General features: G+C 44.2%; 1 protein-coding gene across 4 annotated transcripts in view; it reads right to left on the bottom strand.

Annotated features, from left to right (window-relative positions):
* The window catches only part of LOC139264674 (cAMP-responsive element modulator-like), a 186,526-nt gene that overhangs the window by 101,514 nt on the left and 69,380 nt on the right, over positions 1 to 15,632 (bottom strand). For all 4 annotated transcript variants that reach the window (XM_070881561.1, XM_070881558.1, XM_070881560.1 and 1 more), the window contains exon 4: positions 14,095 to 14,241. In XM_070881561.1, the coding sequence (XP_070737662.1) occupies positions 14,095 to 14,241 (147 nt within the window). The remainder of the gene's footprint in view (positions 1 to 14,094; positions 14,242 to 15,632) is intronic.

The raw sequence follows: 15,632 nt of genomic DNA, 5'->3' as shown, positions 1-15,632 counted from the left end.
CCGAGAAATCAGGCAGAGATGTCGTGGAAATTGTAGCCCATAATCAGTTATAAACCAAGCCAAAGAAGAAGATATTAGGAGCGGTTACCAAAGGCTTGGTCAGGCGGTGGGTTTTAAGAAGGGTCTAAAAAGAGAGGAGAGGGATGTGATGAGGCAGAAGGTTTAAGAAAGGAATTCCAGAGCATTGTGCTAGGGAAACTTAAAGCACAGCAGCCAATGGTGGGGCAAAGGAAAGAACTTGCACAAGAGGCCAGAGGGACTTGAAGGGTTGTAAGGCTGGAGGAAGTTAGAAAGGGAATGCGAGGCCACCAAGGGATTTAAAGTCAAGGATGAGATTAGGTCAGAGAGAACAGGGCTGGTGGTTGGGCAGATCTTGGTGCAGGATTGGATGCGAGCAACAGATCTTTTTTGGATGAGCTGAACTTTACAGACACTGAAGGATGGGAGACTGGAAAGCAAAATGCCAGAAACTGAAAGTATAATGGTTAAAAATTTCCCTGTTCAAAAAGGGAGATATGATCAAATTTAGCAAAGCAATGTATGTTTTACTGCTAATTTAAAAAAAGAAAAGACTCGATTTATATAGTATCTTTCACAACTTCAGAATGTTCTAAAGCGCTTTAAGTAATTTTGAACTGTAGTCACTGTTGTAATTTAGGAAACACGGTGACAATTTGCGCACAGCAAGATTCCACAAACAGCAATGTAAAAATGACCAAATAATGTGTTTTTTTCAGTATTGGTTGAGATATAAATATTGGACAGGACACCAGGGCAAACTCCCCTTTTCTTCTTCAAAACAGTGCCATGACATCTTTTAAGTCCACCCAAGGGCAGACGAGGCCTCGGCATCGGCATCATGTTTACATGTCATAAAAAAGCTTCTATGTCAAAATTTTTCTTCTATACATACTCTTCAGCGACCATAAAGCTACTGTGGATGCGGAAGGCTGTTTGGTGCCTGATACACACAGCTTATGATAAAGTGACCGAAAAGTGCTTTGAACAATTGATAGCCTGTGCATGTGTTGCGTCATTAAAGTCCCAGAAAATCTGCAAATTACAGCTATGCCCTATAAAATGGCTGGAGTGCCTAAACAGGGCAGTTCCAGATGCTCACTACCCATATAAAACAGACAATGCAAGAGATTCTTTTTCCCTCATCTGGGATCTTTGCTGTTAGAAGTGACCCCATTGTTTTGGAGCTAATGTCAATATCTGTTGTATATTTTTTTAACAACAATTTCGTTGTTTGTTCACTGTTCAACTGTTTTGCCGTAAAAAAAAACTTAGTCAGCTTCTTGAAGTTGCACTCCATCTGCTACTTCAGCCCATTTCTCTTGGGATATTTCATAGTGTGCTTTCTAATGGCAATCCCTGTGTATTTGCAGACTTTGCAGTAGGAGAAGTTTTCAGGTTTTGGAGGGTTGTTAGTACCTTGTGTTCAGTTGGGATCCGCCCTTAGATCACCATCCTCGTTTGAGGCCATACAATAGTACCTTGACATGTTTCAAAGCACCTGTATGCAAACAGAATAATTTCTCAGGGAGGCCATCGTTGAACCGTGTATACAACTGCAACCTGATACTTGCTGGACAGGGCAGCTCTCTCAGTGAAGATAACTTTTACACTCCTGGGTTCTTTCAAGCAATATCTTGAGTTTTCTGCCAAATCTCCAACCTGTCAACATGCACGGCACAGATGTCTTATTTACCCAGATCAATCAATTCATTCACTTCCTCAATAAAAACACAGCAACATGCAAGCAGCTTGCATTTTTACCATCTGGCTGCATTCATCAAAGTGCAGGCAATTATCAAATCACACATGTCGCCCTGTGAGCCCCAAACCCCAATGCTGCTGACTTCATGAACAGACGAGGATTCCACTCCATGAATATGCAGCTACTTTGTGACTATAGGTATAGAATCATGCACTTAACTGCCCAGCAGTTGCCATGATTCATTCAGTTTATGTCAATCAACGGTGCCACCAATATTTCAAGACCCAAGAAGACTCGCTGTATTTCTGCTGACAGCGATGGCTGGTCACCTCATTGAGACACTCAAGGACAAGACCTAAACAGCAGCATAATGGGCTCAAGTTTCGGCCTGAATTGCTCCGATTTTTTTTGAAGCAACTAATTTAGAATGGAGCATCATAGAAATTGCAATTCTCAGCATTTAGTTTGCTCCAGTTCTAGTGAGTTAGAATTCTTCCATTTTAGAACAGATTTTTTTTTCCCAAAAGGGGACGTGTCCAGCCACTTACGCCTGTTTTGCAAGTTTAGGCAGCGAAAACTTACGTAAGTGTAGATTTTTGTACGCTCAAAAAAACCTTGTCTACACTTATAAAGCAGGCATAGGGAACGAGAGATGGGGGGGGGAGGGTGGTTTACAAACATTAAACACTTCACTTTTACAAATAAATAGCCATCATCAATAATAAATGATAAATAAATCAATAAATTAATCCCCAAAAAATTAAATTTAAAAAAAAATAATTTATAAAAAAATCAATAAATAAAAATTACGTTTCTACTCACCGACTGCAGCACCGGGAGCCCTCCAACAGCCTGCTGGGACGCCTGCCCCCTCCGCCAGTGTCTCTCTCACTCTCTCTCTCTCTCTGACAGCGAGGGGTGGGGGAGAAGGGGGAAGGGGGGGGAAAGAGAGGGGGGAGAGTGGGGGTGGAGAGAGAGGGGGAGAAGGGAGGTGGAGAGGAGGGGGAGAAGGGAGGTGGAGAGGAGGGGGGTGGGGGAAGGGAGAGGATGGGGGAGGGAAGGGAAGGGAGAGGATGGGGGAGGGAAGGGAAGGGAGAGGAGGGGGGAGGGAAGGGAAGGGGGGGGAAGGGAGAGGGGGGGGAAGGAAGACGAGGGGGAGGAAGGGAGAGGGGGGGGAAGAAGGGAGAGGGGGGGGAAGAAGGGAGGGGGGGGGGAAGAAGGGAGGGGGGGGTGGAGGGAGAGGGGGGGGTGGAGGGAGAGGGGGGGGTGGAGGGAGAGGGGGGGGTGGAGGGAGAGGGGGGGGTGGAGGGAGAGGGGGGGGTGGAGGGAGAGGGGGGGGTGGAGGGAGAGGGGGGGGTGGAGGGAGAGGGGGGGGTGGAGGGAGAGGGGGGGGTGGAGGGAGAGGGGGGGGTGGAGGGAGAGGGGGGGGTGGAGGGAGAGGGGGGGGTGGAGGGAGAGGGGGGGGTGGAGGGAGAGGGGGGGGTGGAGGGAGAGGGGGGGGTGGAGGGAGAGGGGGGGTGGAGGGAGAGGGGGGGGTGGAGGGAGAGGGGGGGGTGGAGGGAGGGGGGGGGTGGAGGGAGAGGGGGGAGTAGAGTGGAGGGGGGGGAGTAGAGTGGAGGGGGAGAGCGGAGAGGAGAGAGGAGGGGGGCGAGAGGGGAGAGAGGAGGGGGGAAGAGGGGAGGGGAGGGTGGGGAGGGGGAGAGAGGCTGAACTGGGGGGGGGGGGAGGGTGAGGGGCTGAACGGGAGGGGGGGAACTGAACGGGGGGTGGAGGGAGGGGGACTGAACGGCGGGGGGGGGCAGGGAGGCTGAATGGGGAGGGGGGGGTGGGGGGAGGAAGGGAGGCTGAAGGGGCGGGGAGAGGGGGAAGAGGGAGGAAGGCTGAAAGGGGAGGGTGGAGTGAGGGGGGCTGGACGGGGTGGGAGGCTGAACATGGTGGGGGGGGGGGTGGGAGGGGGGGAGACTGGGGGGTGGGGGAGGGAGAGAGGGAGGGAGGCTGAGCAGAGGGGGGGGGCTGAACGGGCCCCGCCGCCGGGCTCCCATGGAGGACTTCGGGCGGGGCCCGTCTCCAGCGAGAGGCTGGGCGGGCGGGTTCCGCCTCCGCCGACGTGGAGGGAGGGCGGGAGAGGAGGGGAGGGGAGAGGGCGAACGGCTGAACAGGAGAGAGGGGGGAGAGTGGGAGCTGAACGGGAGAGAGGTCGGTGTCCGATCTTCGCCACCCCAGTGAGCCCATTCAGCCAGGGCTAGGGGCGGAGTGCTTCGGGCCCTTCCGACACAGCCTCGGGGGCCTGGAGTTACTGCACGTGCGCGCACACTCTAGCGCCCATGTGCAGTGGTCCCGGCACTGTTTTCAGCGCCGGGACCTGGCTCCGCCCCCCACGCGTTCTGCTGCGCTGCCCAAGGGGCCTGGATCGACCGGACGGAGGGGCGAATACCAAGGTAAATAATAGGCGCTGTTTCTGTTCTAAAAAGTCGCCGCACCACACGGAGATGCGCCGTTCTAACCCTGGGGGCAAACTTGGGCCCATAAATGCTAGCATCGATTGCGCTGCAGTACAGGTGTCTGAGATTACAATTGCCTGCTATGCCTTACATAAATTCACACTGCAAAACGGCCTTGCCGTGGTGCAGGCAGGTAGAAGACTGCCTCCTGAGGCAAAAGATGACCCCAAACCAAGAGATGAGAAATATGCCTGAATAATGAACTAGTCACTTATAGCTATGAATTATACAACAGACTCGAATAGACAACACATTTAGACAAGCGCCTAAAAGATGCTTTGCACAACAGGATTAGTCTGCATATATGTCCATAACTCTGACCAAATAAAGCAGCACCTTCATTTGTGTACAAGACCCATGTATACCACTACAATTCTTCACAAATACTTCATTCTGCCCCAACCCAAATTAACTCTCAGGATATATTAAAATTCAATATAGTAACCATTTTCTACTTTTTAGCCAATTGCTCCTTCTAAGTGGTTCCACAGTGAGACAAAATTGAGATGGATGGCTGCTGCACTTGAAGAAAATAAGGAACACGAGTCGGCCATTCAACCTCTCAAACTTGATCAGCCATTTAATTAGATCTGCACATCAGCTCCAATTGCCTATCTTCGCTCCATGTGGACGTGGTGTCATCCTGAGAGGCATTTTCATCATCTATGCCAGCTCCTCATTAAGAATGCTAGCAGGAAAGATTGCCTCAAAATCCATTTTATGTTCAGAACTCCATTTTGTGGTTAGGACAGATTTTGCAGAATCTGTTGAAGCAGGCGATAGCTAAAGAATGTCCGAAGAAATTACCAAGGCTGTAATTGTCATCTTATAAAATAGTCTTGTGTAGTTATAATCTTCTAATTGATACAGCTATCTGTTTGATGACTATGGGGAAGGGAATTTCATCCCCCCAAAACAGGTGGGTTTGGGTATGAAACCCAACCCCAATCCGTCCACTCCAGTTTTATGAACATACAAACAATGATGGACAAGTAAAGACCATCTGGTCCCACACAATTACGATACCTTGTGTATCACAACATAAACCCCAACTGAAACCATGTGATCTCCTGGGAGAGGCAACAAAACAGGCCAATTTGGGCGGAAAAAATCTGGGAAATTACTCTCCGACCCATCTGGGCGATCGAAACTAGTCCAGGAGATCACTCTGGCCAATAAATTCCCTGCAGTACCTAACTTGTGTCAGAGGTAATCTCTGCCACAGCTAGAAACAAATCCAACTTTCGCTTGAAGGAATTCAATGAGTCTGCTTCCACCACATGAAACAGCAGCTTGTTCCAGAGATCTACTATCCTCTGGGAAAAGAACCACCTCCTGACATCTAATCTAGATCTAGCCTTATACAACTTAAATTTTGGGCCCGCTGCCTAACCTATTTAATTGAAATAAACTGTCAGCTGGAACACAGTCTATTCCCTTCATTATATTATAAACCTCAATCATATCCCCCCTAAGTCTACGCTGCTCTAAGGTATAGAGTCCCAACTCTTTTAGCCTATCTTGATAACGAAGATGCTTTAGACTTGGAATTAATCCAGTGGCCCTCTTCTGCACCCTTTCCAGAGCCTCAATATCACCCACGTGAGGAGCCCACAACTGTACACAGTATTCCACGTATGGCCTGACTAAGGTCTTGTACAAGAATAACACAGTACGCCTCGTCTTATACTCAGTTGTCCTATGGATACATCCCAACATCCTATTTGCTCTAGCTATCGTTGCATGGCATTGCTCGTGTACCTTTACGAATGTATGCACTAGAATGCCCAAATCTCTTTCTATCTCCACCATCTTTAATGCCTTTCCCTGGAGGTGGGACGGGGGCAGGTAACCAATCCACAAGGAGGCAGCGAGTTGGCTTGCTGAGCCTCAGGAAATCCTGCAGCTAAAGGGAGGTGAGAACTGCTGGATCCAAAAGATGTGCATTTCCACTTACCTGCTGGATCAAGTTTACCTGCTTCATCCACCCCTGCAATCAGATACCCCGCTTCCCCCGCCCATCCCAATCTCGCCCACTGCCACCCCATCCCACCCCCCCGTTCCTTCCTCCATACCCTGCACCACTGGCCTTTGCTCTCCCTTCTGCTCCAGACCTCGACCTTCCCTCTGCTCCGGACTCCGATCTTCCCCTGACCCCAGCCTCTGATCTCCCATTTAGCCTCCAATCCCCCCACCTCCCCGGCCTTTCCAATTCCTCCTTTCACTCCCCAGCTGTGGCCTGGTGCCAAAAGTCCATCCACTTGACAGCCTTTCAATCTGGCTGCTGCTGCCAGGAAAAGGAGTCAAAAAGTGGTAATCAGGGTCTGCCTTTAAATTTGGCAGGACCTGAAGGAAATCCATTCTTCCGGGTTTCCTGACCACAAAATGTCCCTCTTCCGCTCTCTCCCCTACTCCAAGATAAGATCAGGGCTTATATGTCTCCTCGTTCTGTACAAGTAAGTCAGCTTTTGCTATGAGACCCACTCTCTGGAATGCTGAGGTGATGTAAGTTAGTGTAAAACCAAGAATTACAGTAATTGAGGAGGAATTCTGTCATGAGCTTTTAGCTTAACTTAAAAAGTGAGACCATTGTATGGAAGTTAGGAAAGACTCAAGGCAGTGGCCAATTTCCCTGCAACCGAATTCAACAACTGTATCGTGATTGTCGTGTGTGCTGTCTGAGAATATAATTCCCTCCAATAAATTCTGTAAGTGAAGAGTTTGCATTTATACCCTTAATTCCTGGCACAGATATAACAGTGCCAAATTAATCTCCCCATCAGCATATATCAACGCACTTGCTGTTCTCCTACTGCTGGGCATTCCCTAGGCAGTGTCAGAGATCTGTGTGGGAGCAGACTGCTGAGCAGCAATGAGGTTGTTGAAGCCCTATATTAAGGCTGTTTCAATTTGATTTCCCAACAAGACAGACTACTGTAGGTTGGAGCTCAAGATCTCAAAAGCCCCAGTCAAAGCATCTGTAATGGACGTTTATCCAAAGGGAGATATGTCACAGATGGCCCTGGAGTGCCCATGCTCACAATAATCGTCTACAGCTCAGCCATGCAGCACTGCATTGATGCATCTGGTGAATTCCTCCATAGATGCTCCCAAATTGCACAGGCAGCATGCCACACTCTCAAACGGTTGCACGGATCACTGAGCTCAGCTTCAGTGATTGTGAGCAGAGACTGCAACCTAGAATTCCTTGGGCTCAGTAGCTGCACCAGCCCTTGAGCTGACCCACTAGGCAGCAGGTTGCATCTTCTCCAATTTTACCTGCACTTGCTTCTTTGCACTTACACTCTGTGATTAACCAAGTCTTCCACTTGCAAATCACTGTGACCCCTTTCCTGACCAACCCCTCCTACCCCACACACAACCTGAAGTGCAAGTACTGGTGCTGATGCTGGCCACTGTAGGAGCAAAAGAAAAGAAATTGCATCTTCTACATTCTCAGGATGTCCCAAAAAACATAATTTTTCTGGTGTATTTCTGGTGTAGTCACTGCTGTTTTATAGCAAACAAGGCAGCCAATTTGCTCATAGCAATATTCCACAAACAGCATGCGAGTGATCATGACCAGTTAATCCGTTTTTGATGATATTTAATGAAGGATAAAGTTGGCCAAGATATCAGAAGAACTCCCCAGCTCTTCTTCAAAGAGTGCTGCGGGATCATTTTTTTAAAATTTGTTCACGAGATGTGGCTGCCGCTGGCAAGGCCAGCATTTATTGCCCATCTCTAATTCCCCGAGAAGATGGTGGTGAGCCACCTTCTTGAATCACTCAAGTTCGTGGGGTACTCCCACAGTGCTGTTAGGGAAGGAGTTCCAGAAGTTTAACCCAGTGACGATGAAGGAACGGCGATATGCTTCCAAATCAGAATGGTGTGTTACTTGGGAGGAGATCGTGGAAGTGGTGGTGTTCCCATGTGCTTGGTGGTAGAGGTCGCGGGTTTGGGAGGTGCTGCCAAAGAAGCCTTGGCGAGATGCTGCAGTGCATCTTGTAGATGGTACACACTGCAGCCACGATACGTCGGTGGTGCAGGGAGTGGATGTTTAAGGTGATGGATGGGCTGCCAATCAAGCCGGCTGCTTTGTCCTGGATGGTGTTGATCTTCTTAAGTGTTGTTGTAGCTGCACTCATCCAGGCAAGTGGAGAGAATTCCATCATACTCCTGACTTGTAGATGGTGGAAAGGCTTTGGGGAGTCAGGAGTGAGACACTCACCGCAGAATACCCAGCCTCTGACCTGCTCTTGTTGCCACAGTATTTATGTGGCTAGTCCAGTTAAGTTTCTGGTCAATGGTGACCCCCAGGAAGTTGATGGTAGGGGATTCGGCGGTGGTAATGCCATTGAATGTTATGGGGAGGTGGTTAGACTCTCGTTTGTTGGAGATAGTCATTGCCTGGCACTTGTGTGGCGTGAATGTTACTTGCCACTCATCAGCCCAAGCCGGAATGTTATCCAGGTCTTGCTGTATGCAGGCATGGACTGCTCCATTATCTGAGGAGTTGCGAATGGAACAGTCCACGAGAAGGTGCAGTGTCCTCAGTTTCATGTCTCATTTGAAATCTGTGTAGCACTCTCAGTACTGTACTGAGTGTCTGCTTAGATTATGTGCTCAAATCTGGTGTTTGTACCCACTGACCTTCTAACTCAGAGGCGAGTGCGCTTACACTAAGCCAAGGCTGAGGGTGTTGTGAGGTGCTCAGCTGAGGTTGGTCATTGGATTCTGACAGTGTGCAAAAGAAACATAACAACAACATATTTTAGAGTGCTAGCACTAAGGCACACCTTGAAACACAACTTTGCATGGCAAGATATTTTAGTACATTATGCTACAGATTGTATGCTTGTGTGGAGTGAGTGAGTGAGTGAGTGGGTGAGTGAGGTGAGTGAGGTGAGTGAGGTGAGTGAGTGAGTGTCAGAGAGAGAGTCAGAGAGTCAGAGAGAGAGTCAGAGAGACAGTCAGAGTGAGAATCAGAGTGAGAATCAGAGTGAGAATCAGAGTGCATATTTGTAAATGAAACTCCAACCTCAATGTACCTACTTTCTCGATTGTCTCCAATAAGCACCTTGGGACATTTTACTTAGTTAAAGGTGCTATATAAATGCAAGTTGTTGGTGTTGTACACCTAGAATTTCCAGGGCTTTCTTCTCACAAGAAAGCAATAATCACCCCCCGCACCCCCTCTCACATCTGCATGCATTGTGCAGCCTTCTTTTCAGATAGAAGAGGAACATATATTGGAAGAAGAAAAATTAAAGGACATAGTTGTGACCCAAGTTTCTAACCCAGCAGCCATTTTCCGTAAGTGTGTCAACAGACAGAGAGATACCATGTGTGGACAGTTTGCTTAGTGTCTGTTGCTTACCCCACTTTACAGGCCAAAAGGCAAATATGCTGATAGCAACAATGCAGAATCAAAAAAGATCGACTGTATTTTGTAACACCTCCTGCAGAAGAAGCACTTCAAAAGGATCATCTTGGTTTAGTATTGTTCTGCTTCTGCACCTTGCTTGAAACATTTTACAAAATTGACGGCATTTCCTCTTTAGGGCAACCAGCAGTCCTCAGGGAGCTGCTGGCACAGGATATTATGCCCTCAAACTAATTAATATTCTAAGTGCACCATGTGCTATACATGGGAACAATCATTTATTTAAATGAGCTGATCTTACTTTAAGCCGGTCAGCACCATTTGCTACACGTGCCCAAGAACCTGAAATCCTGATGCCACTAGATGAGGATCCCATTATCAGCCCCTTTATTTAAACCTAAATACACGTTAGTAGGTGAAATTCCTTTGCTTGCTAATTTTAGGAAAAAAATCAGTATGTTTAGAATTAGGGAACCTTTCTGTTATAATTAGCACACAAAAGAAATTTCAACTCCTACATATTAAACAATATCAGAAATTAGATTTTAATGATTTTCTATAAAAATGTGTTATTCCTTCTCTTTTTCTACTTGCCCATGCTCCAAGATTATTGAAGCCGACTGAAGTGTTTGAGCTTTGCGGAGTAACTTGGGCCAGAACTACCACCCACCAGTTCAATTTATAACAGATTGGTTATCCAATTATGATGATGACATCAACCAAAGATGAAGGAAGAAAAACAAGATTATCCACATATTCTGTGTTCTTTACCAAATCTTTCTTAACCATCCAATTCAGACCCCACCATGTTTGGTGCTTCTATGTGCCAATGCTTCAACTCATATGGTCTATGACAATACTGAACAAGGTGCAACCATTACAAACAGCTATTGTCATTTCAAACCATTGACATTTTATAGTTCAACCCTCACACAATTTTTCACTTCACCTTAAGCAATCTTTTAATTTTTTTTCTACTTACTTCCAGACACAAGGTCATACATCTACTTAAAATTCACAAAACAATCTTGCAGAAATCTCAATCTGTCTTGGTGCAAAGATCTGGTCTTAACATCCACGTCTTCACGAAGCCACACTGATTTTTCCCCAGTCTTTTATCCACATGTCCTTTCATTAAGGAGCACTCCAGCAAAAACCTTCCATCGCACATGACGCATGATGATAATTCTGGAATTTTTACACTCTCAACATCTTCCTTTTTGTACTATGAAATTATTACTGCTCATTCCAAACCCGAGGTTCCTTCATTGCTCTAGATTGTTTGGATGACACGATGAAGTTCTTTCACTTCAAGACTCCCTTCTATAGCTTGTTACATCAATTTGGCACATGCCCAAGGCATTTTCTCCTCAATATTTACATTAATTTGGCCATCTCTTTGGTCGTCACTTCCCACTCTAACTCTCTTACAATCTCAGTCTGCTTTCCAGTTAAACTTGTCATTTTTTTTTCACTCTGCAGTAAACCACAGCCTGATCATCATCAACCTTCCTGTTCAAATCACTGCTGCTGGCTATTCAAGAAAGCTATTTTATCAGGATGTAATCTTTCATTTTTTTTCCCACTGAGGTCATCGACAATTGCAACTGTGTTTCTTAACTCACCTGTCCCACCTCTTCTATTTCTTTGCTTTTTTTAACCCAGAACTCTTCATGTGTCAACTCACTTCTCTCCTTTAACCATGCATTTTTTCTTCTTAGATACCATTTCAATTATTTTTGTTTCCTTAATTTTCTCCATTGAACAGAACATTTCTGGTCTCATCTACTTCTCGTGTTTTCCAATTGCTTACAAACAAACATTTCTTTGTCGGTATCCATATCTTTTCTTAACTTTCTTCTTTGGTAAATCAGTAAGTGGAGGAAATCATTCACCTGTAACCAACCAAAACTAAGCCTACTTTTCAGCATGGAGATCTACATTTCTAAGCATTCTCTGCCTGTTTCTATTTGTCAGTTTCACTCACATTTCAGCTATAACATGGCAATATCCCGATTGAATTTTGGCTCCCCGCATGTTGCACACCTGGTGAGCTTCAGGGCAGCTTGTGACTTTTCTTCTGCTGACAGTGGGAAATAAAAATCACCAGTTGCTTCAGGCTGCCAAATAATTTCTTCAGTGGTCATTTTTTCCCCAATTCTGAACTGACCAAAGACCTTTACCACAAGTGACATTCCAACATTGATATTAAAATTGACCATATACCTGAGCAGATCATATCAGAATGCTTTTGTAATTTACGACAAAACTGTTAGTTTTCTTCGGAGATACTTTTGTTGATGAATGCAATTTTTCTGAAAATTATTTCTCATCCTATCTTGTTCAAAATAAGTAAACTGTCACAAGCTACCAGAGAGATAGATCGGCAGAGAGACTCCATGGACAGTAAGCAACTAACTGCCAGGTAAAAGTTAATATCTAGGGATCTGGTATCCGTCCAGTTTGCATCGCAGCTTGGAGCAGCAGACACAATGGTTTGTAAATCTACAATGCGTTATTGTTTCTGTTCACTTATCCATATATTAGTTGATAATCTATTTGACAGTTTATAGCCTACGCCAGAGTCTAGTGATGTGCTTATTCTACCCTTTTTGAAATCCAGTAAGATCACATCAGTGCACGTGTTATACGTGTGGACCATAAACGCCAGCATAGGCCTGTTGGGCCAACTGACCTGATTCTGTGCTGTAAATATTTAGTAATTCTTTGCAACCAGTACAGTAATAAGCGTTTTCTGTTCAATCCCTGAGCTAAAAATAAATTACCTAGACATTCAGCAGATGTCGGGATACTCCCAGATCACAGGCAGTGATCAGAAATGCTGAAGCCAAGAAAAATATCTACAGCAAAAATCTAACGAACTTGATAACATCAAATGTTGTACAGTATAATATACTGGTATGTAGGATGGTCGCTTAATCTCCCATTCTACTTTTCAGATGCTGGAGGATTTTACGAAATAATATTACACATTCACTTCAAGAGTCTCGAAGATTCTATTGTTGAAAAAAAGTTTAAATTTCATGCAAGGCTACTTAGTTAATGCACATTTCACTGCAATGTTCCATATCACTTAGTACAAATGGCTATGGAGATTCTTAATGGGAACACCCTCACAGTTTGTATTTGTTCTATTAGAATAAAACACAGAATTGAGAGAAGATTAATTGTGCTTACATGTTTATTTTAACAAATCCTATTATTAGAGTGCTAATTAGTCAATAAGTATTGTGATATGAAGAATTATTACACTATTTTTATATATACTCTTACCTCAATCAAACTGTTCAACTATTTAAAATGTAATATCCTGGGGGATAATGGCCCTGAATTCACGGCCCCAAAGAGTGCGTATGTTGTGCGCATGCGCCCGTAGGTTTAGGCACGCGAAGTGCACGCGCCCAAACCTGGAACTTGCAATCGGTCAAGAATCCTCTTGACAAATCACATGCATCTGGAAGTAAAGAGCCTCTGAGGACAGAGAGTTGGGCTATTTACCCAACGAATGCCTTTGAAATTCTTACGACTGATCAAAGCAGGCATAAGACTTTTAAAGGTCAGAAAAATAAATTATTTTTAATAATTTAGACATTTAAAATCCTGTTAAATAAGGTTACATTTATTTTTACACCTTTAAAATATATAAATTTATTTTTCAAAAATTAAATGTTGGTTTTAAATAGTTAATTAAATTCCATTTTGATTAATTTTAAATATGTGATTTTTTTCAAATGTATTTTAAGTGTGTGTGTGTGTTTTGGGGATTATTCCCATTCATACTTATGGTGATTCCGTTGGAATGGCAATATGAATGGGATTTACCTACTTGGACTGGTTAGCCGGCCCACATGATCCCAGGGGCGCATACGAAGCGTTTACGTTCCTGCAATACGTGGGCCTCTATGCAAGACTTCACGTAGAGGCCCAGGACCAGATGTCTCCGAACCTCCCGGACCACCAGGTAGAAACTTTTCAGGTCGGAGGCATCTGCCCGCAGGAAGCCTCCGACTGTAATTTCTGGGCCAATATTTACCTTCACTTCCAGGATGGTAATCTGGCGGAGCGGAATGCAAAACCAACCCGATTTTCATCCCATTGATTTTAATAGGTGGGAAATCTGCTCAGCCAGATTACCTCATAGCCAGTGAATACAAAAATGACCCCCGCTCCCCCCAGATACGCCAGAAGACCATTTATATCTTAAGCAATTTCAGTCACTTGTGAAAAGTTTACACAGTCAAGTTGCCAATGTAAAATCAATGTTTGTGTTTTTATTGATAGAAATAGGAATTTCACAAAATATTGTTTTCCCACTAATAAAAGGGAATTCAAAATACATGGGATTAAAAAAGTAAGTGTTAATAGTACAAATACACCTTAAAACAAAGCCTGCTTGGCTATTAAAATGATGGATTTATATTTACATTGTATCCAAGTTAGAGTAGTCGAAAACCATAGCTAACCTGAACAGTCTGTATCTGTGGTGATTGAATGACAGAAGGTTGTGCGGTTTGGATTACTCCTTGGACCTGCACAGTCTGGCCAGAAGGCAACTGTACAACAGTTACAGCTGGAGATCCTGCAGCAACTTGAGTACCAGCTACAGATACCTGCAACGAAGAAACAAGAATAGACAAGTAGAATAATTGTTTCTCACTAAAAATATGCATTAAAACCATATACAAAATGAGCATCTTTTAACTTCAAAATTAATTTATGATAAACATTTATCATCTTTAGTTTAGATTCCAACAGAAATGTTTTTGTTTTATAATTATTTATTACTTTTTAGAATGAAATTTTTTTTAAATTAAAATCTCAGTGCAAACTTTTCCTTCATTTTAACAAGAAAACAGTCATCCCCAAGAATATTCTACTTAAGAAAAACTAACAGATCTGTAGGAATAAGCATCACTACACACAGAACTTCCTCTGTTCACAATTAGTTTTCCCAGTGGTATCTGAAATATGGCAGCTAGACATTAAATTCCAGATTGAAAACATTGTGGAGTCCAAGGCTGAAAATTACATTTGTTTAAACAAACCACTGACTTAACACCCAAGCACAAGAATGGCAGTAATAGGTAATTTAAAAAAAAAGAAACGGTTCGAAACAGAGGATATAAAACAGGGACGGGGCAAAAACCAATTTACTTGTTCACGTCAAGAGTCTGTTATAAAAAAATTTTTTTTTTTTAAAAAGTGAAATACAACAATAAAAAAATTAAGAAATCCAACCTAGATTGGTTCTGAACCTTCTAATATCACACTAATTTCACAACCAGACTATCTATAGTGGAAAGTTACTGCAGCATGTGTTCAATCTCCATGTACAAATTGTCTCCAGCTTAAAAAGGTAAAACATTCAGAAAGGGCATTATTTTGATCTATAAAAAGGATCTTTTTTTATAAATTAACTCTAAAAGGCAAATTATATAATCTGATTCTCTACATAATCCCCAAATTAATAAAAAGATGCAAGTCTTTTTGCATCTCAGATTAGGGATATGCAGGACTTTAGCCAGCATTCACAATCCGGGTTACTAATCGGAATTCAAATCAGAATGAACCATTCCAGGCTGCTTATGAACAGCACTTTTAAAGAGACTGCGATCTTGTTACTGGGAAGTCATAACGGGGAACAAAGAAATGGCAGACTAATTGAACAAGTACTTTGGTTCGGTATTCACTAAGGAGGACACAAACAACCTTCCGGATATAAAAGCGGTCAGAGGGTCTAGTAAGATGGAGGAACTGAGGGAAATCCTTATTAGTTGGGAAATTGTGTTGGGGAAATTGATGGGATTGAAGGCCGATAAATCCCCAGGGTCTGATGGACTGCATCCCAGAGTACTTAAGGAGGTGGCCTTGGAAATAGTGGATGCATTGACAGTCATTTTCCAACATTCCATAGTCTCTGGATCAGTTCCTATGGAGTGGAGGGTAGCCAATGTAACCCCACTTTTTAAAAAAGGAGAGAAAACTGGGAATTATAGACCGG

Source organism: Pristiophorus japonicus, chromosome 5, assembly GCF_044704955.1.
Source record: "Pristiophorus japonicus isolate sPriJap1 chromosome 5, sPriJap1.hap1, whole genome shotgun sequence".
In the NCBI taxonomy this organism is placed as follows: Eukaryota; Metazoa; Chordata; class Chondrichthyes; family Pristiophoridae; genus Pristiophorus; species Pristiophorus japonicus.
Note: the sequence above shows the minus strand (reverse complement) of the source record. Positions and strands in the feature narration are given on the sequence as shown.